This window comes from Kwoniella shivajii, chromosome 4, assembly GCF_035658355.1.
Source record: "Kwoniella shivajii chromosome 4, complete sequence".
Lineage (NCBI taxonomy): Eukaryota > Fungi > Basidiomycota > Tremellomycetes > Tremellales > Cryptococcaceae > Kwoniella > Kwoniella shivajii.
This window is the reverse complement of record NC_085911.1, coordinates 434,277-459,815: the sequence shown is the minus strand read 5'-3', so window position 1 is coordinate 459,815 and position 25,539 is coordinate 434,277. Positions and strand designations below refer to the sequence as shown.

General features: G+C 42.3%; 10 protein-coding genes across 10 annotated transcripts; 6 read left to right on the top strand and 4 right to left on the bottom strand.

Annotated features, from left to right (window-relative positions):
• Positions 1 to 230: 230 nt before the first annotated feature.
• Positions 231 to 2,953, bottom strand: IL334_003156 (uncharacterized protein; the record flags this gene model as incomplete). The annotated part of the gene is made up of 7 exons (XM_062934892.1): positions 231 to 296; positions 374 to 772; positions 865 to 1,524; positions 1,595 to 1,898; positions 1,996 to 2,147; positions 2,238 to 2,699; positions 2,804 to 2,953. 7 exons carry the CDS (start codon positions 2,951 to 2,953, stop codon positions 231 to 233), a joined length of 2,193 nt encoding a protein of 730 aa, XP_062790943.1.
• A 344-nt stretch (positions 2,954 to 3,297) lies between these two features.
• Positions 3,298 to 4,146, top strand: IL334_003155 (uncharacterized protein; the record flags this gene model as incomplete). Its single annotated transcript, XM_062934891.1, has 4 exons — positions 3,298 to 3,418; positions 3,489 to 3,530; positions 3,652 to 3,840; positions 4,061 to 4,146. The coding sequence occupies 4 exons, from the start codon at positions 3,298 to 3,300 to the stop codon at positions 4,144 to 4,146; spliced, it is 438 nt and encodes a 145-aa protein (XP_062790942.1).
• Positions 4,147 to 4,410: 264 nt separating this feature from the next.
• On the bottom strand, positions 4,411 to 8,876 carry IL334_003154 (uncharacterized protein; the record flags this gene model as incomplete). Its single annotated transcript, XM_062934890.1, has 22 exons — positions 4,411 to 4,437; positions 4,500 to 4,628; positions 4,703 to 4,864; positions 4,967 to 5,071; positions 5,137 to 5,405; positions 5,489 to 5,675; positions 5,732 to 5,806; positions 5,900 to 6,157; positions 6,225 to 6,421; positions 6,485 to 6,553; positions 6,618 to 7,362; positions 7,420 to 7,517; positions 7,579 to 7,711; positions 7,765 to 7,855; positions 7,917 to 8,023; positions 8,090 to 8,230; positions 8,293 to 8,375; positions 8,443 to 8,508; positions 8,573 to 8,592; positions 8,656 to 8,677; positions 8,750 to 8,755; positions 8,831 to 8,876. 22 exons carry the CDS (start codon positions 8,874 to 8,876, stop codon positions 4,411 to 4,413), a joined length of 3,036 nt encoding a protein of 1,011 aa, XP_062790941.1.
• Positions 8,877 to 9,500: 624 nt separating this feature from the next.
• On the bottom strand, positions 9,501 to 11,116 carry IL334_003153 (uncharacterized protein; the record flags this gene model as incomplete). The annotated part of the gene is made up of 7 exons (XM_062934889.1): positions 9,501 to 9,588; positions 9,734 to 9,814; positions 9,885 to 9,906; positions 9,962 to 10,125; positions 10,282 to 10,542; positions 10,706 to 10,827; positions 10,910 to 11,116. The coding sequence occupies 7 exons, from the start codon at positions 11,114 to 11,116 to the stop codon at positions 9,501 to 9,503; spliced, it is 945 nt and encodes a 314-aa protein (XP_062790940.1).
• Positions 11,117 to 11,770: 654 nt separating this feature from the next.
• Positions 11,771 to 13,186, top strand: IL334_003152 (uncharacterized protein; the record flags this gene model as incomplete). Its single annotated transcript, XM_062934888.1, has 5 exons — positions 11,771 to 12,008; positions 12,076 to 12,411; positions 12,527 to 12,734; positions 12,861 to 12,989; positions 13,078 to 13,186. 5 exons carry the CDS (start codon positions 11,771 to 11,773, stop codon positions 13,184 to 13,186), a joined length of 1,020 nt encoding a protein of 339 aa, XP_062790939.1.
• A 442-nt stretch (positions 13,187 to 13,628) lies between these two features.
• Positions 13,629 to 14,499, top strand: IL334_003151 (protein translocase SEC61 complex gamma subunit, archaeal and eukaryotic; the record flags this gene model as incomplete). The annotated part of the gene is made up of 5 exons (XM_062934887.1): positions 13,629 to 13,691; positions 13,828 to 13,861; positions 14,208 to 14,295; positions 14,367 to 14,381; positions 14,487 to 14,499. 5 exons carry the CDS (start codon positions 13,629 to 13,631, stop codon positions 14,497 to 14,499), a joined length of 213 nt encoding a protein of 70 aa, XP_062790938.1.
• A 276-nt stretch (positions 14,500 to 14,775) lies between these two features.
• On the bottom strand, positions 14,776 to 16,659 carry IL334_003150 (uncharacterized protein; the record flags this gene model as incomplete). Its single annotated transcript, XM_062934886.1, has 10 exons — positions 14,776 to 14,808; positions 14,913 to 15,158; positions 15,297 to 15,383; positions 15,452 to 15,562; positions 15,631 to 15,722; positions 15,786 to 15,876; positions 15,943 to 15,950; positions 16,011 to 16,044; positions 16,207 to 16,521; positions 16,588 to 16,659. 10 exons carry the CDS (start codon positions 16,657 to 16,659, stop codon positions 14,776 to 14,778), a joined length of 1,089 nt encoding a protein of 362 aa, XP_062790937.1.
• An 831-nt stretch (positions 16,660 to 17,490) lies between these two features.
• On the top strand, positions 17,491 to 19,713 carry IL334_003149 (uncharacterized protein; the record flags this gene model as incomplete). Its single annotated transcript, XM_062934885.1, has 8 exons — positions 17,491 to 17,545; positions 17,609 to 17,723; positions 17,798 to 18,125; positions 18,203 to 18,325; positions 18,398 to 18,827; positions 18,892 to 18,997; positions 19,055 to 19,418; positions 19,546 to 19,713. 8 exons carry the CDS (start codon positions 17,491 to 17,493, stop codon positions 19,711 to 19,713), a joined length of 1,689 nt encoding a protein of 562 aa, XP_062790936.1.
• Positions 19,714 to 20,543: 830 nt separating this feature from the next.
• On the top strand, positions 20,544 to 22,622 carry IL334_003148 (uncharacterized protein; the record flags this gene model as incomplete). Its single annotated transcript, XM_062934884.1, has 7 exons — positions 20,544 to 20,719; positions 20,796 to 21,123; positions 21,191 to 21,313; positions 21,371 to 21,758; positions 21,833 to 21,938; positions 22,014 to 22,377; positions 22,455 to 22,622. The coding sequence occupies 7 exons, from the start codon at positions 20,544 to 20,546 to the stop codon at positions 22,620 to 22,622; spliced, it is 1,653 nt and encodes a 550-aa protein (XP_062790935.1).
• Positions 22,623 to 23,138: 516 nt separating this feature from the next.
• On the top strand, positions 23,139 to 25,537 carry IL334_003147 (A/G-specific adenine glycosylase; the record flags this gene model as incomplete). The annotated part of the gene is made up of 11 exons (XM_062934883.1): positions 23,139 to 23,470; positions 23,541 to 23,619; positions 23,685 to 23,691; positions 23,758 to 23,795; positions 23,861 to 23,932; positions 24,018 to 24,036; positions 24,103 to 24,246; positions 24,330 to 24,370; positions 24,432 to 24,686; positions 24,744 to 24,960; positions 25,023 to 25,537. 11 exons carry the CDS (start codon positions 23,139 to 23,141, stop codon positions 25,535 to 25,537), a joined length of 1,719 nt encoding a protein of 572 aa, XP_062790934.1.
• Between the last annotated feature and the right edge of the window lie 2 nt (positions 25,538 to 25,539).

The following is a 25,539-nucleotide window of genomic DNA, read 5'->3' as shown; positions in this document are numbered from 1 at the left end:
TTTCGGGGAGCTGATCCGTCAAACAGACGAACAGAGCGGAATGCATGGGATGGTTTGGCGCGCCAATGCGATATGATAGATGCATAACAAAGATGTCTAGCCATTTCTGATGATGGATCGCGGATGATGATTAACGTTTTGTGATTGATGTTAAATGTTGATCATACAGTTAGTACAGTCAAAGAAGGTATATAATAGCCACATTTCCGTCAGGTTTATCTGAAAATCCCTCACATACACAGTACAGTCATTTCCTGGCTGATACTTGACCAATCTCCATTCATCCTAGCTTGAGTCTGGGATAACGGTGAAGACAAAGTCAGCTCAGTACGCTTCCAACACTTCCCAAGGTCAATAAGTCAGGTATACTTACGTGAACAAGGATGATCCTTTGATCATCACACATTACTCCGTTTGCTAAAGCACCATAGTCCCTTCTTATCTCTAAGAAAGGTAATGAACTTTTCACATCTTCCTTCCAGATGTTCCTCTTTTCTATGACTGTGACATAGTCTCTCGATTTGACTGACCAGTCCTTCTTGACGAAATCCATAAAATCCATAGGTTCAGGTTCTGTGTTCCTTACTTTCCGAATGTTGATAGGTGAAAAATCAAATACCATTATATCCGATCTCTTTGGTGGAGGGATCAATTCATGAGATTCATCTTCTTCTAAACCTGATGGATCTTCCGATAGAGGCCATAATCCATGTCCTTCGGCTCGATACGCAGGGACTAGAGAAGTATATCGATATCCCGAACAAGAGCAGACCTATTTGTTACGAATGAATTAGCTCAATTCTGATTGAAGGCAATAATTACTCGAGTATAGCCAACAAGTGGGTGAAAGGGAAATCAACTTACCCAACTTCTTCTTTTCATGACAGCATCCATCATTCTCGTATTTGTCTCACCCCACTCGCTCCATGACATATTCCTTTCAACACCTCTTATTCCTAACCCATCAAGATCACCACCATTCTTATAAGCTTCTTGCAATCGCTCTTCACCTTTGATAGCGAGTTCAACCAAGCTCTCCCTTAGCACGAAGATTTCATACGACTTCCTTCTCTCCCTTAGCGGTGTGGTACCATCGGCCGTCCCTACTAATTTCAACTCAAAGACCATGACTCCCTTTCCTGGATTTTGAGTGAACGGCTTTGCTTTACCCAATGTCGGTCCAGCACCGGGTTGATGTGGTGGGAAAGCTGGATCAGGCCGTACGTCAAATGATGTTATGGATACATTATCTGCAATTTGCGGTATGTGTAGTTGGGCTAGTAAGACAGGTCGAGGGGTAGTGTCATCCATCGGATCTGTATCTAATGGCTGCACAGGATTTATAGGGTTATTAGGATCAGAAGTAAAAGAATAGATTTGTATGACCGGTGGAAATACAGACCCTACTGAACGAGTTTCTTGGGGGAATACGGGAGAGATGTTCGATGTTGAAGTGATCAAGAAAGTGGTAGGCGTTAAAAGAGCAAATGAAGAAAACCATCCATTTTCTGGTAAAGATATGCGCTAGAAAATTGCGACACAGATTAGCAAGACCTCTGATTTTGCTGAAAAGCGAAAAAAATAGGCAACACACCGATAAGACTTTTCCAGTTTTCCAATTCCAAGCTACCAATTCCTCCTCGTGACCTAATGGACCCAATGCACCGACTCCGAAACCTAATCCAGCCAAAACCCAAGCTGGAGCATATCTTGAGACCTGGACTACGAGAGTATCACCCATTATCTGCAATAATTGACGGGTATCCATTATAGCCTGAGAGAAAGGGGGGAAATCTAATGTAGGTGATTTCGCTAGAGGATGGGGTTGGAGTGTTGACAAGGTCAGGAGATGGTACCGATGAGTGGGTGGTGCCCGATCAACGACAGAAGATTCAGGTCTACAGCAAATCAACGGATCAATCAGTAAGGGCCATAGACAGATCGTCTTCAGGGTAAAATGTATGTATATTTCCGATCAAAATGGATAGAACTTACCTGTATTCACTGACCACTATCAGATCCTGCGTTGGATCCATTGTGAGATCTGATATTGGAAAATCAGTCTTATGAGATAAGGTCTGTATCGGTGGATCTTCAAGATCAGGATCTTGCATTGATGGTAGAGGTATCAGTCGAATGCTTGATGGCTAAGTCCAGAGTACCGTTAACATTCCATAATTGTGATCAATGCGAATTATGAAATTCAGAATCAAAAGTAAAGATGGAGATAAACATACCTTATCATCCTCCATATCATTGAAATCATCACACATTAGAAATACACCTTCTTGTAGCTCGTATACACCTTCTCTGCCTTGAATCTTGAAGTGTCTCTTTTCACCCCAATCCAACGTTTCCCATCTTTTCTCTCTTGCCTTTAATAAAGAATTCCGATCCGCTGGGGAGATAAGTTTATCGTGTGACACGATTGTCGAAGGCTCTTTCGGCCATGGAGCTAATGTTACAGACGGTATAGTCTGACGTGGTTTACCTGTATGCGGTGAACGAAGACTTCTGACTGAAGATTCGGTTGTAGCGTCTCCCTTGACCGAGGTATTTGACGAACACTCAGGTTTCGCAAGTGGAGATGTAGAAGGAGGTGATCGGAATGGGACATCAAGATATCCGGATAAATGCAGAGTAAACTGATATTGTAGTAATGCAGATGAAGTATAGACATGTTGGAGGGATGTACAAACCTGTAGTATGGCGGAGACGCAAGGACAAAGGGTAGAATGATCAGTTTAAAGACCCAATGTACGATCGATGGTTAAGATTGAAATGAACACAAGGAGAGACTTACCCATCTAAGGCTCAACCTATCATTCGTATCCAAGGCCAAGAAAATCTGCTCTAGGATCTCATCAGGGAGACTAAGTAGAGACGATATAGAATTACTCTCTTGGCTAGACCGAGATCGTTTGGCTATTGGCCTATCGGAGAGATCTTCCATAGTGACGCTGTGCTTGATATCGCGTGAGCCTCTCTTCTTGCTTGCTTGAATTTTATAGACAAGCTTCAATGATCTCCTTTCGGATCGTATTGATCGTATTCCAAGATACAGATGACTTGAGGTGATGTATAGTCTTGGTCTCTATCATGTATGATCATATCATCTATTCGCAATTCAGCATCCAAACTATTTTAAGCTTTCGTCGTACAAATTTTATTACGTAATGGTTAATGAATCTCGAATCTCAAAAGCTCAACTTTCCAGTTCATCTCCATCTCCTCTTCTATCTCAGTTCATTGCTCAACTTCTTTCAATTGCAACAACCAAAACCAAACACAGACAGGATGCAAAACGACACAGCGGATAGCGCTCCCTCAGGATCGAATAAGAAGGGTACAGTCTACGTAGCAGGCTTAGCTTCAGAGGTGAATGAAGATCAATTATTGGCTGCTTTCATCACTTTTGGTGAGTCTCCATTATTTTCGTGTTCTGAAAGGAAAGACTCCAAGATATTGACTGTGAGTAATGAAAATAGGCGATATACTCGACATCAAAGTACCTCATGAAGTACAGGATCGTGAGTCTATGTCCCGCATACACATCATACACTCACACATTCTTCTCGAATTTTACTCGATATCCAAATTGTATTTAAACTGACCTGGCTCATCGGTATGTTTTTGTCTGTTCGGTCGCAGCAACGAAACATCGTGGATTCGCATTCATAACATTCTCTCATCCCTCAGACGCTCAAGATGCCATTGATAATTTCGACTTGAATGAATTACCAGGATATCAAGGTAGAGGTAAATTCCTAAAATGTAGTTTGGCAAATCCAAATAGATTCGCGAGTGAAGGTGGTTCAGGTGGAAAATTCGATAAAGCCAGTAAGTACTTCTCTGCCTTGAACTGATGACACTGGGCTGCGAGCGAAGTTGAAAAGAGCGTATGAGGAGGGGTACCGAACTCTGGCTTGGGTGAAGAGGACGAGCGTGCACTTCATGCGTGAAATGGAATCGGAAATGATGGCAATAATCACTCGTCAACGAGTGAAGTAATCATGGTTCCCGAACAGAGTTGTAAAGCTAACAACCCTCTTACCCATAGTTTGGTCAACAGATGAATATCAAGCTGCTCATGGCGACAAACCAAGAGACGAGCTAGTAGAGGAAGCGCAACTAGCACAAAAATAGTCACGTCACAGGCAAAGAAGCGGAGCAAGCTGAAGAAGGATCCAAATTTGAAAATAGATCATATTGAAATGTATAATGTTGTATTTCACCTCAATATCAGCTTCATTCATCGCATTCATCGTACCAGGTTACGGACTTTCAACAGTATACTGATCCGAAATGTCCAAGTGCTGAATCGACAATATCTCTGCATATCTGAAACTGTATTTAAACAAATCCGCACATATTCTTCTTCTTTCGAATTCTATCTTTTTCTCCTTGACCTTAGATCTTGACTAGCACATATGGTACCTAATGAAAGTCGAATAAGTATTCCCGCTCCGACATGATAGGTTTGTACAATGAATACTCACTTCGACGTCTTCATCATCCTCGTCGTTGACCATCACTTCCACCAGTAAGTTTTTAGTCCATGGTGGAATTGGTTTCTTCGAAACATGTTCTACAAGTTCAGACATTCTCATTCCCATTCGATCAGCGGCCTATGATTATACTCATTAGTCAGCGGACTATAACTTCAGGCTATACACATTTTAGTTGGCAGTGCTCGCTTTACCTTTTTGGCAGGAACAAAAGATGACCATAACATGGAAACTCCTTGAGATACCATTTGTACTTCTAGTTTGTGATTATCCTTGAACCAATTGATGAATTCTTGTAAGGTTGGATTGCCATCGATGTCAAATCGATCCCATAGAGTCCAGTCAGTTTCACCGTACTGAGAAAAGCAGTAGTGTCAGCTAAGATCCAGATAGAATAAAAGGGCTGGCGGCATGTGCAGGGCTGTTCCAAACCCGAGTTTTCCGTGAACGTAATTCACCTTTTGCTTGGCAGCTGCAATAGGTTCCGAGAAACCAAAGAATGGTAAAGCGAGATTGACGAAACCGTTCTTGAAGTCCTCAAGTTCATTCTTTCCGTCAATGATCTTTCGTTGCGTAACAACAGAGTCAGCTACTGATTCCAGCCCGTTCTAAGTCTCGTTTAGCTCACCTTGTAAAGCTCTAAGCAGACCAAACCTACTGCTAGAGCAGTTGTAGTCGCGATAGCGGGTATGATCTTACCAGCGATCAACTTGGTCTTATGTCTATCAGCCGGGGTGATACCATAGTTAGTAGCCCGAAGGTTTGAAGCAGCAGTGATGAAGTCAATGTGATGGTTGGAATCATCATCTTTCTCGAAATCGACAGGTTGAAGTCTGAATCCTGCAAGCGATGATGGCGATGGCAAGGATGCTACAAGTGAATCAACATCTTCGTCACCTGGAGCAGAACACGAGTATCAGTATGACCCTTCGCAGTTTTGGAACAGACAGACGGCAAATGGGTCAATTCAAGTTACTTACCGTCATCTTGTGTGGGAGGGGGCTCATTCTCGTTAACTTGAATCTTGACGCCGCTCTTAGGAGTAAAGGAAGGAACTTCGAAGGACTCGACCACCTTTCTGAATAGTGCGAGATCACGCTCGCCCTTGAAACCGTAGTTGAAGGCATGCAAGTTGGCGGCAGCAACCAAATATTCCATATCGAGGGGCTAGCGAAACAGAGGTTAGCTTATCCAGGAAAGTGCCGCGCATTGATTTAGCTCACATTGTCAATGTTAAATTTCAAAGCGTCTGGAGCCCGTTTCGGTCCTGACCAGAACGGAGTACCGTTCGAATTGATCTAAAGAGTGACAAGCGTTCAATCAATATCGACATTGGTATCAACCCGACCGCCTTAGCACCTTATTATCAAGTAAAGCAGGGCGAAACATACCTGATCTTTGGGCAAGTTAAACAGTAATTGCTTTATGTCATTGACATAATCATTCTCGTATTGCAATCTAGCCCATTTGATGCAATCTTCGAAGCTCTTCGGTCTTTCATTCTTGAGATATTTCTCGATTTGTTTCAGTTGATCGTGATGTTGCCCCGATGATTTAAGAGTTGTTTCCACGAAATTAGGTTGAGAAAGATAAAGATTAACTGTTGTAGGTGGGTTGACGAAAAGTGAATCGAATGCTTCCCTCGCCCACTACATGAATACCGTCATCAGCTTAGTTTTGCGGTCAACTTCGGTATGCTTACTCAAGCTGACGTACCTGGATAGTGTGTTCAATCGCGTTTGGGAAGTTCTTGACTGTACACGACGGGATGGATTTCTCTGGAGGATCTTGAGAAGAGGAATACGATTCAGTCAAGAACGGTATGACGACTTGAGTGTTTGCTTTAGTACCGAGAGTACCAGATTCGAGCAACGGTTTTTGGTAAAAGACACATCGTCTGTCCATGTATTGACCTATAAAGAGACCATCCAGTGTCACCTCGGTTCACGTGCGAAGTTCTCGCAATACCAACTTACGAGCAGCAACGTTATCCAAAGCGTTTGTGACACCATCAATAGCAGCGAAGAAATCATCTCCGTATTCCTCTGACACATATCCAATGTCAACTCGCTGATCTCACTGACATATACAAATATGTTATGCACTCACGTTCCGTCTCAGCTCCAACCCTATCTTGATGGGCAACTATCTTTCCCTTTAAATTAGGATTCATTTCGGCAACAGCAGCAGCAGCTGATTCAGCCTTGAATTTGCCCACATCCTTGGCACGGAACAAGAATTGTCGGTTCAGATTTGATTTTTCAATAGTGTCAAGATCCGTTACATGGATGATACCGTTCTGTCCAGTGGCAAGACCCATCATACTCCAATTCTTGAGCATTTCACACCCGATAGCTCCAGATCCAACAAGGAATTGTCTGTTGTTGAACAACTTCTCTTGGAAGGTCTTTCCAAATACAGCGATCTGGCCGTCGTATCTGGATCCAACAGGTTGAGCGTCTTCTTCTGATGGTAATTGTTTTGGCAAGGATTCGAGAGAGTCGAAGTACATAGATTGTTGCATGGGATGGAACTTAGCGGAACACGCTTTGAGGACTTCTTGAGCAACGAAACCACCGATAACAGCGACCATAGGGGAAACATCTCCGGTAGCTTGGAATGAAAGCTCTTGTAAAACTTTCTCATTTAATTCAGCGTTTGCACCAGCGATCTCCTTGGCAAGTGATAAGATGGTAGCGGCATCTTCAGCATTTCTAGGTCGGGGAAGACGTCCGGCTTTCTCGTAGAATGTGGAGAGAGCTTGGAAACCGGCGTGAAGAGTTTCAGGTCGATCGAATTTGGCGAAATCGGTGATGAAAAGTTCGGGGTTAGTGAGTGATTCTTTGAGTGATTTCTGGGTTAGAAGAGAGAAGTCAGCGCGTTTCATAACAAGCAGGAGTCCGCCGCTCACAAATTGAAGAATCTTGGGCATCTTGACTTGGGTAAAGACACCGCCGGTCTTGTATTGACCCAAACCACGAGTATCACCAATAGCGAAAGTGTATGGTCCTATATCAGTCATGAGCATTAAGAACTTTGACCACATGGAGAGCAAGGTACAATGACTCACCCTTCACCGTGATCTTCTTAGGGTCACATCCGTTCAAACCTTCCATACCTTTGACTTCAGAAAAAGTGACGAAATCTCCATCTTCTAATCCATGCCTGGTCTCGTCAAGACAAGTCACTATACCCTCTTCATCCTGTCCGTTGCGTCAGCTATTAACAGTACCAACGCATATTGCTGTAGGCTCACCTCGTCGACAGCCGCTATAATACCGGATTGGGGATTCTCTCCTGTTGCATCAACACATGCGAAATCTTTTCCAAAATCATTAAACACGGATCTAAGAGACGAGCATCAGATGGAACGCATACGCAAGTATAGAGTAGCGTAGCTTTACATACCCAAAGAGACCTCTAACGTCGGCGGAGATGAAGTAAATTCCCTTTTCTCTACAGAATTCATCGATCTCCACTTGTTTAGCAATAGTAGCATTTGTCAACACTACTACCTATGGTGTAAAATTCCGATCAGTTCTGGTACTCAGAGAAAGGACTCAAGCTGCTCTTGCACTTACTTGATAGGGAGCTACCATATCCGATGTGATTTCTCCACTTCCCTCGAGCAATTTAACAGGGACATAAGAATTCAGCTCCGCCAACCTTGGTCTGGTTACTTCAGCTCGGGGTTTGCCGACGTCCTCTTCACGAAGGAAGAACTATCATGCACAATTGAGAATAAGCTATGAATCAAGAATATGTTTACGAAAGGCTCGCTTACTTGAGTACCTAAATCCGCAATTTCCGTAGGTGCGGGATCATAGATTGTTACTGTCTTGACACCAGCCAGAGCAACATTCTTGGCTATATTCCAGAAACCGTTGGCTCTTGTGCAAAACACAAGATCTCAAAGTGGCAAAGGAGGACATACCGATTTCGACACCTAGACCTTTCATGCCTACAATGAGGACGTTTGAAGCAGCCATTTTCTTCATTGCTAAGGAAAGTATCGCTCGTTAGCTCTATTTTGAGTCTCGCCTTGTACCTTGCAGGTAGCTCACCTTCATGACCCAGTACATAGCTGTAAATGCAAAAATGGGGTCAGTCTGATTTCACGATACCGATCGAGGCAGGACAAACTTACAGTTGACGAGAATATAATCCCTCTGAATCACCAAGATGAGTAATCAGCTTTACATCTCCTGCCATCACGTTTCACAGGCGGATAACAAGCTTACCGTCAACTGAGAAGTGAGCACCGCGATCAGCTATCAAAACATTCACAATAGAGTGACCGACAATCAGAAAGCTGAACTCACTAGAATCCCCTGGAACAGCTTCATCCACTTGCATCGGGGCAGCCATGATGATTGATCTTTCGCTCTTATACGTCGATTATTAGATAGTAATTTGAGCTGATATATACTTTGTTTTTGAGTTTTGATTGAGCGGACAACAAAACTTCTGCGTTGGTCTACAAACACAGTCTTTAATACAAAAGTAACTAATATGAGATATGGTTGAATGGAGAAGAAGAAGAAGAGGAGGAATGATGAAGAATGAGAGCTGATGGAAGAGTAATCAACGATGACACACTTCCCATCCCACGCTTAACGGAACCAAAGATGCCATGCGTATCCCACGTGGCTATTAGGTGGTTTTCGCGGAGAGAGTGGCAGCTGGGTTCTTCTGATGATGTTACGATACAACAAGAATCCTGAACAAATTTATGATAATTGGATACATCTGTGGGAATCTATTTGGTCTTATTCATCTAATCCGGAATTGAGCAATCGTCCTAACACCGTATCTATCATGAAAGTACTACATATATGAAATTTGACTCGTCGTGGAAACAGGCAAGAAAAAAAAGGAAAAGGAAAACATCATCTATATTTACGTCGCCATGCTGCTGTGTGAAAGGGTCTTGAAATGCTTCGGAAGGTGTGGCGAGGAGTCATGCGGATTGTGTGGGTGTTGGCAGAAATACTAAACAAGTGTGAACAAGGAAGTGAGGAGTAGAGGAAGAATGATAGCGATGAATGGTATCTTGGACGATGTTGAGCATGCTCCGCTTCTACAAAGACATTGAGCCAAGTCAGCTCTAACAATCACGCGAAGGATGAAAGGAAGAGAGAGACACGATTGAGGTCTTCGATGATGATAATGCGTGGCTCGTCGAGACTGATTGCAGACACCATGGATCGATGGAAAATACTTACGCTGATGCTGGTTTATCGGTTATTTTAACTGTTAAAACAGCTACCAAACCATCGATAGCTGGACGCCCATTTTCTTCGACACTGGGTTCTCGCATTTGGATTAGCTTTCCATCATCATTAGAACTCGTGGCCATTGTAATGGAAGACTCACGTTAAATAGTGATTGATGTCATCTAATCAAGTCTATCAGCTTCACTTCCCATGAATATTGATCTATGGGCAACTCACTACTCGAATTTTGCAGTAAACCCGGAACATATTGGACGTCCGTTTGATAGGTATAATTCATGTAACTTCCTGTTCCAGAGAAAGTGCTTTGATTTGTCAAAGCGAGAGTATCAATGGATTGACCAGTCAGGTTACCAACAAGGTAATCACGACCTATATTGTAGCTGTAAATGGAGTCAGTACACCTATTCGATTACGAGATTGTGCAGGCGGTATGCGACGAAAAAATGGCGCAGCGCTATGCAATATCTTGCTGAGAATTGTTGGTGACGAGAGAAACGGCGTTCCTCAAGCTGGTCGATTGTGAGGTCTCGACTCACCCATTTTGTACGATATCATGACCACTGTTCAGATCCATCTCCACTGAAACAGCTAAGAAGTAGGCATTCGTGGTATTCTGTATCCAATACCTTAAATGTAATCCACCGTTAAAAGTCTCTTGACATGTTCCGATGTAAGGATTACCATAATTATACCGTAATTCTTCTACTTCAGTTACGTTTCCTTTCCCGTCGCCTAAATTTGCTGATTGGTCAGATCCAAGATGTTGTCCCAAGCATTCTTCGCCCAACCCAGCGACACTATATGAGCATCGAGATGAACGGACGGGGAAATCATCATAAGCACGAGTGTATGTTTGGTTGGTTGATTGATTGATTGATTGATTGATTATGGAGACAAGAGAGTTTCAACGTGTTGAATCAGCGTTCATCCTGTAGACATTAATATGAGACCAGCACTCACAGCATGTAATTTAGGAATCCTCCATTATCCACACTCTTTGCCAGAATCTCTTTATCTGAATCGGCCGATAATATCACGTTGAGAGGTTCACCCAGTCCAGCTGGATAAGTCCCATTAACGATCTATGGTTATGATCAGCCTATGAGTTCATCTCTTAAATCGCCTTGTCCAGCATGTCGTGAAGAATCGAGAACATGAACGTACAGTTAACATGTACCCCCCTCCAGTTGAAGGATCCGTATATCCACTTGCTCTTTTTTGAAGTGTAGTTGCTGATCCTAATACTTCCCGTTCTACTTGATGTGAAGTTTTATCGGTCCATATCGAAGGTGTGGCCGATGCCGAAGGTAATAAAGCGAATAATTGTGAAGCTATCAAAAGTAAGATCGATGATCTTGGGGAGAAACCCATGATTTACCAGTATGGTCAAGATCGACCCAATCTGATTATAATGAAGAAGAGAAAAAGGAAAAGGGAAGAGATTGATGTGAAGTGAGATTCAGTAATTGATGTGTCTAAAAAATCTTGGCGCGATGAAGGACCTCGAGTGCTTTTTACGGGGAATGTACAAGTGATGATTTTCTAATCTTTGGAAAGGGGTGGAAACGCGGATACAAAGAAAGTCTAGAATCTATTTCTCTATTCTAATACAGTATAACAATCAATAGACGAGAATAGAGAGAGAAGCGGTGAGAATTGTCAGATGCGATGATCAAGATTAGAAGGGTGATGATGATGATGGATGGTGATGATGATAACAATAGTGGCTGCGAATGGATTTAGTCTGGTACTATACCTATAACTTGTCCCTGAACATGAAACTATAACCATTTTTCATTTTAGACTTTTCTTTTTCTTTTGGTCTACGCGGGCAACTGATCATATATCCCATCATCACATTCCTCATTTAGAAACAACAATCCTCCTCATTGTTCCCTCAAAACATCGTCATCTTGTCGTTTCAAAAGCGTGCAACAAGCGTATTGTCATCCGCCCATTGAGACGAAGTCGATTTCTTGTTGGGACAAAAGCAAATCACCTTACACGTATCGATCAAAACTCACAATGTCCACTCGCCATATTCTCCGATCCCTTCCCACATCCTCTAGGCCTTCTATTCCTCGTGCGGCAAGATGCATCTCCACCTCCTCTTCGGTAGGGCAAATACCTCCCTCGACTCACTCCAGTAGTGCGTCGTCATCAACTCCCCCTTCATCTTCGACCTCGACATCGACCTCGACATCAGGAAAGACCACTCATTTCGGATTCAAAGAAGTTCCAGAGGAACAAAAAGAGACTTTGGGTGAGTATTCTCCATATTCATCGGGTGATGTGCGCAGTTCGGACTGACGATTGATACCATATATCAGTCGGGAGCGTATTCAGCTCAGTGGCATCTTCTTATGATGTGATGAACGATGCAATGTCACTTGGTATACATAGGTTATGGAAAGATTCATTCGTAACTTCAATGTTACCTCGTCTATCACCTTCATTACATCAAAATCCAGGTACGACAATTGAACCTAGAGCGTCATTCAAATGTTTAGATGTAGCTGGAGGAACGGGTGATATAGCTTTGAGGATTTTAGATCGAGCAAGAGAGAAATTTGGTTCGAGGGATATAGAAGTTGAAATCGTTGATTTGAACCAAGGAATGTTGGATGAAGGTAGGAAGAGAGTCGCAAAGACTTTATATTACAACAGTGAGTAGATCGTCTTCACTTTACGTGAGCTCCTCAACGATGTTCCTCCTGTAAAGTAGAGGAATTATAAGATTTAGAGGTCATGGATAAAGCCGAAGCTGACATTTGGTAATAGCACCTCAAATCACCTTTACTCATGGGAACGCTCAATCACTCCCTTCACATATTGCCGACAATTCAATAGATTTGTATACCATCGCATTCGGGATTCGAAATTGCACTTCCTTGCCAGCTGTACTAAGCGAAGCGTATAGAGTACTCAAGCCAGGTGGTAAAATCGGTGTGCTGGAATTTGGAAAGGTATCAAACCCATTGTTTAAAGAGTAAGTGAGAAGGTGGATAACCAGGATCAACGATTCTGAATCCGACAGAACGATAGAACCGATCCCATGAAGTGCAATACCCGAACGTGAATGGCAGGTGAGCTAATCATGGAGGTCGTACTGTAGGATTTATCGTCAATATTCATTCCAATTCATACCTATTATGGGTAAGATTTTAGCTGGTGATTCGGAATCATATCAATATTTGATTGAATCAATTGAAAGATTCCCTACACAACCTGAATTCGCCCAACTGTGAGTAATTCTAGCAATGTTCACTATATAAGCAATGTCTGCGTGTCTTGGTGAAAGATCATCAGCTGACTTGGGTCTGCCATGGTAGTATGATCAATGCGGGATTCCAGACTGGTCAATTGAGAGAAGGTAAAGGTGGAGCTTGGACAGATTATACAAATGGTATAGCAACAGCTTGGACAGGTGTCAAAGCGTAAAGCAGGATTGCATTCAGCGATTTGGTGCTTGGTATTTGGTATTTGAAGAAGTCGTTGACTGGTCAAAGCAATCTTCCAATGTCAATTCTCTTGATTAATGTCATTCATCATTTAAGTAATCTCGCCGGGTTACCATGCATTCACACTACTTCATCTCATGCTTTTCATCAGATATATGTATGCATTGCATCACGACGATGAATGTCGAAGTCTACCAAACGAAGTTTTAGCTTTTAGGCACGCCAGACACGTGGAGACTTCCATACGCGAGCCTATTATTGCCTTACCACTTCCAGCACTTCAAAAACACCATTATGGTTACAATCCATGTCACATCAATTGCAAAATGAACATTGCATTGTACGATTCTCCTCCTATAAACCTCTCTATCTTATCGAAACCCCTTATAACACCTCGATTCCGTCAATTCCATTCGTTCAAGATGTCAGAGAAATTCACAGAATTCGCTGAAATTCCTCAACAATTCGTAAAGGAAGGTACACTGGTACGTTCGACTTCCCGTCCTCATATGAAGTCTAGCGATTCCCTTTCGTCCTATCTACAAGTTTTTGGCTTTCATCGTTACTTCCTATCTTCGCTGAATGAAATGTGCTTGCTGATTTCCTGTTCTGCTCTTTTAGTTCGTTAACAGATGTACTAAGCCATCTAAAGAAGGTTAGTCCCCGCTTAATTCCCTAAATCAGTCATCTCATTACAGTGAATCACGTATTGTCGATATTCGACGGGACTTAAGATCAATTGGCATGGCTCTCAAGTTGGGTGTGGAATGGGCTTTTGGAGTGCGGAGAACATAGGGATACTAGGGAACGCCGGGAGTACGGTGACGAATCGAAGGTGGAGACTGGTTCATTTGCCCTCTTCTTTCCGAGATTCACATCATATGGAAGAGTGCTTTTGGTTTCCCCAAGATTGTCTACTCGATACCTGCTAATTTGCTCTTTGTACACAATATCAAAATCAAGATGCCGAGTTATCATGCTCATTTCCTTTCTTCTGATAGAATACATTCAACTTTGTCGAGCTGTAGCTATCGGATTCGTAGTGATGGGATTCATAGGATATTTCGTTAAACTCATTCATATCCCTATGTGAGTGTGATACGGATTCACTCAACCAACCGGGGGAGGCTGTTACTGACATTTTCTGTATGTACCTGTAGCAATAACATCTTAGTGTACGTGTCCGCTTCATATCACCGAGTCATCAATCTATTTAAATTACAGTCGCTCATATATTCGTGCTGGGGACGTATACTGATATTTCTCTCTTTTTCCGTTAGGGGCGGAGCATAAGACGATCAGTTGTTTGGTATCGCATACTAGGGCTATATTGTATCTCGGGAGTGGGGAAGAAAAATGCATTATTGTATATACCCTTCATTATCCATTGGATCCATTTCGACATGTTCTGACCGTTCCATGGCACTCAACATCTACAGGTTGCGAGGTGGGGGAATGCTATTTGATGGGTCAAAACGGTTGAAATGCTAGTATACTTGGTATCATGCTCATTGTGCCATCTAAGAATATATGGGATACATCTAAAACGTATAGAGCGCAAAAACCCAACTAAAACAGCTTAATTACGATTCTACCTTTTGCCTATAGATTTGCAACACCCCAGAATCAGCTTTGTTCGATATACACTAGGCAATTCACGAGGAACGAGCGATATATGTAATAGGAAAGTCAGATTATGAACTCACCTTTCCAGCTTGTAATTCTTTATAGATATTTGCTAATTGTTCAAACTCTCTAATTTCGATTTGCGGTTTGACTTTACCCATACTTACGAAAGTTAAAGCCCTTTTCGCTTCTGCTCGATTCGATAATGATGATCCTACTATTCTCGATGATAATAATACTAGTTGACATGGATCTATTGAGATTTTACCATTATGCGGTAATCCGATACAGACCAATGTTGATCTTGTACCTAAATATTCGAGAGCCTAAATGATTACAAAAGGTAAGAAATGAGACCATTAGCTAACGGGTTCATGTGACGATTATTCCCGAATTTCAATAGTGTGATATTGGTGAATGTTTAAAAATCGAGCATAGGATGAAGCAAATCAATGTGTACTTACCTGTTGATAAGGTTGGATACTACCTGTAGTTATAATGGCAGCTTTTGCTTTACCTCCGATAGCTTTTTCGACTGCTTTGGGTATATCCTATAACACCAACAACCACGATAAGAATGGTAGTCACAAGCTGTAGTCTTGTGTGTGTATGAATTCACCTTTTCAATAGCGAAATCGACGAATTTATGACAACCATAACTATCTAACAATTTCTTCTTTTCATCACCCGTATCAATGCCGACAACTCTATAATTCAGTGATAAAGCATACTATGATTCGGTTGTATCAGCAATCACCTTCTGTCATTCCGCACAATGGCCAAAGTTCATATACACACTTGAACAGCGAGATGACCTAAACCACCTCCTGCACCTGGAATGACTACCCAATCACCTTCTCTCAAATTTGCATTGAGTAATCCCTTATAAGCTAACCAGTGGATCAGCGTTGGCATTTCAGCCGGAGAGGGACTGCAATAATCAAAAGACTCACTAGTAAGTCCGGCGCATAAGATAGGAGCGGCTTCGGCTAACGAGACATCGTCGGGTATTGGTGTTAGATGAACAGTTCGAGATTTGATGAACTAAGTTACAAATGTCCAATGATCAATGATCGATTAATCATCAGAGTAGAAGTGGAGACTTCTCACTTGTTGGACTATCGGAAAACAATCAGCTCGATGTATGGCTCACAATAAAGTATGATACGAGAACTCACAACATCCTTCTACGTTCGTTCCGCTTATCTCAAGCTATCAATTGATATCCGATAATTAGCTGTTGCTCGCTTACATCATCTGCACCCCAGCTAACTCGTCACCTCGCCATCGCCCAAGACCAAGATCTTCCGCAACGTCCCCCACAGCCAGCCTAAGCTAGGATTCTGATTATTGGTTGATTGTACGGTAACTTACATCTTCACAACATTCTTCAGCACCGTCCAAACAATCATCACATGTCAAACAACTATCTTTCATAAATTTGATTCCAACTCTATCACCAATCTTCAACCCTTTTCCTGGTCCTAAATGTTCACCCAGAGCCACAACGTAGCCAGCTCCTTCATGTCCTCCGATAATTGGCAGAACCGGTTCGTCTGTACCTGTCCCAAGCGTTATAGCTACGTCTGTATGGCATACTCCAGCGTATACGACTCTGACTAACGCCTCTCCGGGTTTCAGTGATGATGGTTGAGGGGTAGGAAGTGATCGAATGGTAGGATAATCTCCCTAAACAACTCGTATCAGCTGATTTACCCGGGTCTGAAGAGTCTGGTTGAACATGATACAACTCACCACTTTGTCGCTTACAGCGGCCAGATGATTTGCAGGGATATCCCGAACATCATCAAAAGCAGGATCAGCCATTATTCTTGTGTCCCTTTGTGTATCTGATTAGCACCCTAACCGATTTATGTGATGAGCTCTAATGAAGACAAGCAAACAGACAAATTCAAGCATGGCATTGAAGGATCTATCAGACACATATATATCTGGTCCGGAAGAGAGGTTACGATGAGTCGGATAAAGGATGATGCGGGGGCGCTTGTCGCGCTTGGTAATTTTGGCGAGATTGACGGTGGCTCCCAAGTATCGTCAACTGTACGAGTACCGGGCTGAACAACGATGAAATTCGGACAAATGATCCAAAAGAGAGGGAAACGGTTCGGAAAGGCAAAAGAAGAGTTCGAAACGACCTCGCTTAGCGGAATACTTACGGACATTATGCTTACCTTCCTTAAACTGGCATATTACTGCAATACGTGATCATGTGACGCTGTCGTTATCCTTCAAAAACCTGGAGGAAAACGAAGGCCCCAGAGGGACTTATTCGCTGCTCTTTCGGGCTCAACCTGGATATCCACCTCGCTTAAGGAACTTGACTCCGAAGTCTTTCTATATTGCATATGGAAAGTGGGGGAAGTGCTGAAATGGGAAGGGCCTGCTATACTGGTACCAGGGATCACGGGGCTTCGGACCAATGGCGCTTCTAGTAAACGCAGACTTGCAGTAGGAGTCAACGCAAAGTCATGGATCGATTGAACCTCTAAATAGAGAATGGCATCTATCTCTCAAAATTGAATCAATCCGAGCTGAAGTATAACTACCACTCACTCGCCGTTACTTTCTCCCATCTCCTTATACTGCCAGCCTCGACCGAGACATACCCCGACATCGTTTGGAGATCAACTTACAATGATGTACGATGATCGGCTGGACGTCCCTGGGACAGCACGAGTGTTCGATGAATCAGGTAACGTATACTACTTGTTTTACTAGGCTTTCTGCTGAAAATATGCTGACCAGTAGAAAACAGGAGAGATCGTTCAAACAGATCACGTAAATTTGTATCCTATGCCAAGTCTTGATCCCGAAGATCCTTTGAATTGGTCGAAAGGTCGTAAATGGATATTTCTTAGTTGTATCATTTGGTGAGCTGCTCAAAACAGTCCTTCTGTTGTCCAATCGACAAGTCACTGAATCGGTACTTGAACCGGGGATCCAGGTATCAGTTCGTTGTTAATCTTCAAGCGGCAGTTCTCTACGCTATATATGTTCCGTTAAGCGATGAGACTGGACTTACCCTTGATCAACTCAACGCAGGTACAGGCTACCTTTATCTCTTCATTGGTATATCGGCAATTATATCTCAACCTTTGGCTCTGGGATATGGCAAAAGACCTATCTATATAATATCAACTTTTGCTTGTGCTTTGTTAAACGTTTGGACTGCCTATATACCAAGTAATTCACAATGGATCGGAAGTCGTTTACTTTTAGGTTTCTTCTTGTCACCTGCTTACGCCTTGATCCAAGTTTCCATCACCGACGTGGTATGTCCAGATTCCTTTCTGGCCAGGAGTTCCTCATTTTTCGGAATCATATTGATTTTGTTGATTGATTCGTGCAGTTCTTCATGCACGAGCGAGGACTACCTATGGGTATTTACGCATTAGCTATATATGCCGGAGGTTGTATGGGTCCTATTCTGAGTGGTCAAGTATATGACGCTATGGGTTGGAAACCAATTATCGTGAGTTGTATCGAGATCTTGATCTACTACTCGCTTGACTGATTGGGTTGGATTGGCGAATATCACTCGTAGTGGCTATCAACAGGCTTGACGGTCATTTCAGGTTTCGTACTTGTGTTCTTTTTGGAGGAATCGTCTTTCATCCGTCGAACTACCGCAATTTCATCTTTGACGAATCCAGAAGATCAATACGAAGGTGTTGTTGCTCATGGGGGCGACGTCAATCCGGCCGGCAGCGCATCTTCTTCTGAAGTAGGCAAGAATATCAAGATGGATAATATTGAAGCTGGAGTATATAACGTCAATCGTCAATATATCCAAAAAGTCTCTTTACCGCTCAATACTAAGTGGCACGGACCGCGTTTCTGGAAATTCTCAAAACCACACCCACAAGCACAAGCGATCATCATCAAAACCGTCTTTCAGTGTTTTATGGTATTGAGATTACCTGCTGTCATTTGGTGCGGTGTGACTTTGGGTGTATTCCAGGCTTTCTACAACTGTAAGTAACGGCAGCAGGATGTCTTTGTATCATTCACTTATCTGGGCTGATCGATCTTGCTTAGTCGTCTCGGCGTTGGCATCGGGCGTACTAGCAGAGGACCCCTATAACATGTCAACTAGCGCTGTTGGTTTGACTTTTCTTTCTTCCTTGATCGCTGCCATCCCAGTGTAAGTGAAGTCGACCCTTTCTCTAACGACGATTGTCGCTGATTTGGAGACGAACAGAGCGTTCCTCGGGGGACCCTTAGCGGATTGGTATGGGTTATATTGTGCCAAGCGAAATCATGGAATCAGTGAAGCCGAACACAAGCTTCATTTGTGGTTAATTTGTGTTATCCTTACTCCAATTGGCTTATTAATGATGGGACTTGGACCGTATTACTCATCTCACTGGATAATCTTTGTATTAGGATGTGGAATAATCAATTTTGTCGGAACTTTTGGAACTTTATTAGCAGTCAATTACATTTTTGATTGTTTCCACGAAATGCACCCAGATAATCCGGATTCACCTTCTGCGGCTGCTCAAGACGCTGCTCCTTATCTATTATCCGCCGTACTCATCTGTATGGTCTTCTCTTTCGCTTTGGTAAGTCCCCATCACCCCATCACCCCATCACCCTAAATAATTCCAATAGTAATACCCTCACTGCCAATTTGGGATTCAACTTTGTGGGGATTAACCGCTGACCAATGTATTCACAATATCTGAACAGAGCTACGCAATCACTCCTTGGTGTTTCGAATGGGGACTTAGAAACTTCGGGATAAGCTCGGCTATCATATTCACTTTTATCCTCTGCTCGACTGGATTGATGTTGATCTACGGAAAGAGAATGAGGAAATCTGGAGAAGGATACTATAAGAAGATTATCAATTGGTAAATAAAGAAAAGTTTGATACATATCGCTGAACCCAGAGATGAAGAGAACCACTGTTTGTATCTAGTCTGTTCGATGAGTAGAACCGTGAATCTTATATGATCCCGTGAAGCCGAATCAGCTTGTCGATCTCGCTATACAAATAAGAGAATAATTGCAGAAGACGGACTGGACATAGAGATGTGCCACCAACTGCTTCATGATGTGTGGAAGGTGACTTTGAAGCGCATATGAGCGCTTTGAACTAAACGCCACATTCCTTCAAGGGCGTTTACGTTATACATCCGGCTACGGCTCATGCATGGTTAAAAGCGGTTAATTTCCACGGTTTTCACGGGAACTTCATAAACAACTAAATTCGTAAACGCTTTAATGACCAACCGAGAATATATGGTACTCAGGCTCAGATGGAATGTCAGCAAGTCAGCCTAATAATATGTCTCTCCTTTTTGTGATTCAGCTTATCCCGGCGGCGCTTATGTAAATTTTCCCCTGAAGATGAAAGCTTATGTGCCTGGCGTGTAGCTAAGCTCCCTTTCTTGGGTGTTTAAAATTACATTATTAGTCGTTTCGCAATCTAGAGTTAAATGGTGAGACAATACCAAAAAGATCATTATCAGTTGAAGGGTTTTTGGACCAATCATCGAAGGTTGATGTATTTCATTTTCTTATCAGGTGAATCGTATACTCGTAGAATTCATGGTATAAATAGCCAACGGTCTTCATCCCGTCCTTGGATCTATTAGAACCCAACATTTCTAGTTCCAACGTTCAACGTTCCATACCGCTTCCATTCTTTTTCTTGGGAAAAAGCCACCCATATTAGAGAAAGCATGTTTTCTCATGACAATTCGATTGACGTACCTGGCACGACCCGTGTTTTCGATGAGTCAGGTAACACTGTTCAGACCGATCATGTGAATTTGTTTCCAGTACCAAGCGAAGATCCCAAAGATCCATTAAATTGGTCAAAAGGAAGAAAATGGATCATGCTATTATGTATCATCTGGTAAGCATACAATCCATCCTTGCAACCTTTTGCGCCGATACCAATTAGCTCACACAGTGATCTGTTGTTTGTTTAGGTACCAATTTGTGGTAAATTTACAAGCAGCAAGTTTATATGCTGTTTATGAACCATTAAGTGAAAATACCGGTTTATCATTGAACGATTTGAATGCCGGTGTGGGATATTTTTATCTTTTCATCGGTATAGCTTGTATCTTTAGTCAACCTTTAGCACTTGGATTTGGCAAAAAACCGATTTATATCATCTCGGCACTAGCATGTTGTTTATTGAATTTATGGACCGCTTTCGTCGATACAAACGCCCAGTGGATTGGAAGTAGACTTTTATTGGGTTTTTTTATTTCACCTTCGTATACCCTCATCCAAGTTTCCATATCTGATGTGGTGAGTGACTGAAGGGAGAACGCATCAATCGATCGAATGAGCTGAGCTGATGGTCACCGTTCTCTAGTTCTTCATGCACGAACGAGGTTTACCTATGGGTTTATACGCCCTTCAATTGTACACCGGTGGTGCTTTAGGTCCAATTTTGAGCGGATACATCTACGACGGAATGGGCTGGAAAGCCATTGTGGTCAGTATTTTACTTCTACACTAAATTGAATGTCTGAGTTGATATTACTATTCTTAGTGGTTATCAAGTGGATTGACAGGTCTTACCGCTTTACTTTTGATCTTTTTGTTAGAAGAAACCAGTTACGTTCGAAGATCCGCAATGGAAGCAGCTTCAGCACCAACTGTAGCTACTCTAAATGAGGGACAAGTAGAAGAGGAGAACAACGATGTGAAGCTCGACGCTATCGAAGCTGGTGTTCATGAAGTTCAACATCAAGGAATCGCTCCTCGACCTAGAGTCATATCAAGTTGGCCAGGACCAAGACCTTGGAAATTCGAAAAACCTCATCCTCAATGTGGTGCGATCATTGGCAGATGTTTATTTCAGTGTTTCGCTCTACTAAGATCACCCATTATTTGGTGGTGTGGTATTACTTTTGGAAGTTTCCAAGTGTATTACAACTGTAAGTTTGGTCTTTAGCTTCATTCCCATTACCGACTGAAATATTGCTGATCACTGGCCCACTTATCACCGCAGTCGTTGCTGCACTTGCTTCCGGTGTACTATCTGTCGAGCCTTACAATATGTCAAGTAGTGCAATTGGTTTGACATTCATATCGTCTTTGATCGCTTCTTTCCCTGCGTGAGTAGTGTAGGGTTAAGGACTCACGATCCCTGAGGAGTCCATGGACTGATATCCTTAAATTCGCATTCGCAGAGCTGCGTTCGGAGGATATTTCGTTGATTGGTATGGACTTCGACAAGCAAGAAGAAATCATGGTATATCCGAAGCTGAACATAAATTAAACCTTTATATCATCTGTTTAATCGCTACGCCAATCGGTCTTTTGATGATGGGATTAGGACCATACTATTCTGCTCATTGGATCGTGTTCGTCATCGGATGCGGAATCGTAAACTTTGTTGGTGCCTTTGGGACACTCGTCACTGTAACATATGCTTTTGATTGTTTCCACGAGATCCAACCTGAGAATCCTGAAAGTCCAAGTGCTTCAGCTCAAGATGCTGCCCCTTACCTCCTCATAAGTATCTTGATTTGTATGATAGTTTCATTCGGATTCGTAAGTTCTATCATCATAATGTTCGATCGGCATCGTGAATAAGTGATCTCGGACTAATCATTGAATGACGGAAACAGAACTATGCTATAACACCGTGGTGCTTTGATTGGGGACTTCGAAATTTCGGTATCACCTCAGCGATCATGTCTATTGTTTTCAACGGATCGACACTTATCCTCGTCATTTGGGGTAAGAGAATGAGAAGATCAGGAGAGACTTATTACAAGAAGATCATCAATTGGTAAACGTTCAGCTGCCACAAGGATCTTAGCTATATGGTAATCAGAATATTAAGTAGATTTAGAATCTAAGAGATTTGGTAATTTGATCAGTGTTTTCTTTTTTTGTATGCAGTGCTTGTAGTAGATTCCAAGTACGAAAACGAGGTCTTTGTCATTCAAGTTGTCTAGTCATATTGTGCCGCGATTAATCACCAATCACCGTACTAGATTGCTGGAATATATGCATTTAGTATAGTGAAATGCGTAAAACTATTTGATTCGTCTGGAGGATGCATGTTGAACTGAGAGGCCTGATTTTGCTTGGCCACTTTTGGGAAGAACAAGAACATTAATAATTAATAACGCAATCGATCGAGCGATGATCGATTTTGACTTTTTCACGCGACGCGTTTTTCACTTTCTACGAGTAACTAACTACTCACCAATCAGCGATATGAGATTTTATTTATTTTTGATGAAATATCGATTAACATCAAGCACAACACCCGTATAGGATCGCTGAAGTTTGGTCGATTAAACATGCGAGCGAGTTCTTCCCACTCCAGATCACCATCGATCATATCTATCCCCGATTCAGATGGAAGTGATTACGTTCCTATACCTAATAATAAAGGCGATGATGGTAGCCCAATCAAGAAAACTTCAGTCAAGCGTAAACGATCAAGTATTGCGCCTACCCGAAAAAACGATATCAGATCCAAGGCCAAAGCTGATATAGATGATGATATTGGATTGGCAGATATCGAAGATATCGGACCTATCATCAGACGAGATCATGATCAATTGTATCATAAGGTAGACGAGATAGTTAAAGTGCAAGAGGATCTACTTACTTGGTTCGAGAATTGCAGGTGAGCTATATTTTTTAAGATGAGATATCATGCTGCCGAGCTTACAGATGGCATATGTGTATGTGTTTAGGGAGAAAAGAGGAATGCCCTGGAGAAAGAAATATAATCCAGAATTGAGTATGGATCAAAAAGGTCAAAGAGCTTACGAGGTAAGTTTTTATCAGAGTCGTAAAAAACAGTCAGCGAATGAGGGTGTTTAAGCTGACAAAGGTAGATCTGGGGTAAGCCCTTTCTGGGTTCTTCATATTCAGTTGAATTTAAGTACTAAAGCTCAGAAATGAACACAGTTTCCGAAGTTATGTTACAGCAGACTCAGGTGAACACAGTAAGTTCACTTTTTGCATAAAACCTGGCGTCACTATTACAATATGCTCAATGGCAATGTAACAGGTGATAGCTTATTGGGAGAGGTGGATTGAGAAATGGCCCACTATCACTGATCTTGCGAAAGCGGATGTAGAGGTATGTTCAAACAATGCGTTTCAAGACTTTACGTGGCTAAGAAGGGAACGCTGATATGATGTCGAACCTTTCAATATCTCCTCAGGAAGTGAATGCTATGTGGCGTAAGCTGGTCTCGATACGAATTTCTTCTTATGAATTACTAGCTGATGTAAATTTTCGTTAAACAGGTGGTTTGGGATATTATCGACGTGCTCGTTCATTGCTCGCTGGCGCAAAGACAGTCATGTCGAAAACAAAATATCAAGGTAGATTGCCTGATGATCCTATAATATTGGAAAAGGAGATTGATGGTGTTGGACGATATACAGCAGGTAAGTTTGCTATGCCTTGTCAGTCATACGCCTGTGTAGTTTACATCAAAGGTCAAGACTATGCCGCTGACAGGAAGATACAGGTGCTATCTGTTCAATAGCATATGGGATCAGAACTCCAATCGTATGTTTTCTCTTCATGTCTAATGGAAGTACGTATTTACTGATGAGGTTTTGCTGAGTAGGTTGACGGGAATATACATCGACTTTTTACTCGTCTATTGGCTTTACATGCACCTCAAACAGCCCCAAGTACGATCAAGTCACTCTGGACATCTGCTGAAGAATTAGTGGGAAGACTTCCTAAAGATAAGGAGAGGAAAGGTATAACAGGCGATTGGAATCAAGCTTTGATGGAATTAGGCAGTCAAGTTTGTAAACCTCTTTCACCAGATTGTCAAGTTTGTCCTCTCAAATCGAGCTGTAAAGCTTACGCAGAGGTAAGTGTTATCTTCACTACATATGCTCTGGTTGTATCTGACGTGTAAGTCTCTTAGCTTTCATCGTCTCCGCCCAAGCCTTCCGAACGACTGTGCACTTTATGTGCTCCAATACCTCTGTCGACAAGTACAGAAAAGATACCAAGCGTTACCATCTTTCCTATGCGAAAAGAGAAGAAAACGTCGAGAGTCGAAGATGAGTCCGTCTTGGTACTAGAGTGGAAAGGCGAAGAGGGGAAAAGGAGGTGGCTATTCGTCAAACGACCTGAAAAAGGTTAGTCATCCAGCTGGACTCCTCGCAGTGACAAGGAAAATAGCTGAAATGAGATGATATAGGTTTATTAGCTGGATTGTTCGAGCCTCCTACAACTCCAGTTCCAACTTCTAGCAAACCAAAGGATTGTCTTCAAGCTTCATTGAAGTCACTGACAGAATACATTAAGGTTACCGCGCGAGAATTAGCAGAAGTCAAGACGTATAATCATATCTCTTCAATACCACACATCTTCTCACATATAAATATGACTTATCATGTACATCACTTCATTCTTTCTTCGACTATCTCAGATCCGCCGGAGATCTTATCGACTAGTCCACGAGTCGCGATATGGATGGATGATAATCAAGTGGAACATGCAAATGTTGGCACGGGAGTCAAAAAAGTATGGGCTGAGGTATATGGTTCATGGGGTTCATTCGATGAAAATCATGAATCATTTGCTGAAGCAAAGACCAAAACAGCGTCTAAGAAGATCAAGGAGAAGAAACCACTAGAAGAGGTAAAGAATGGTAAAGTCGTCAAGAAAATTATGATGCCTATGATGCCCGTGAAGAAAATCAAAGAGATGTAACA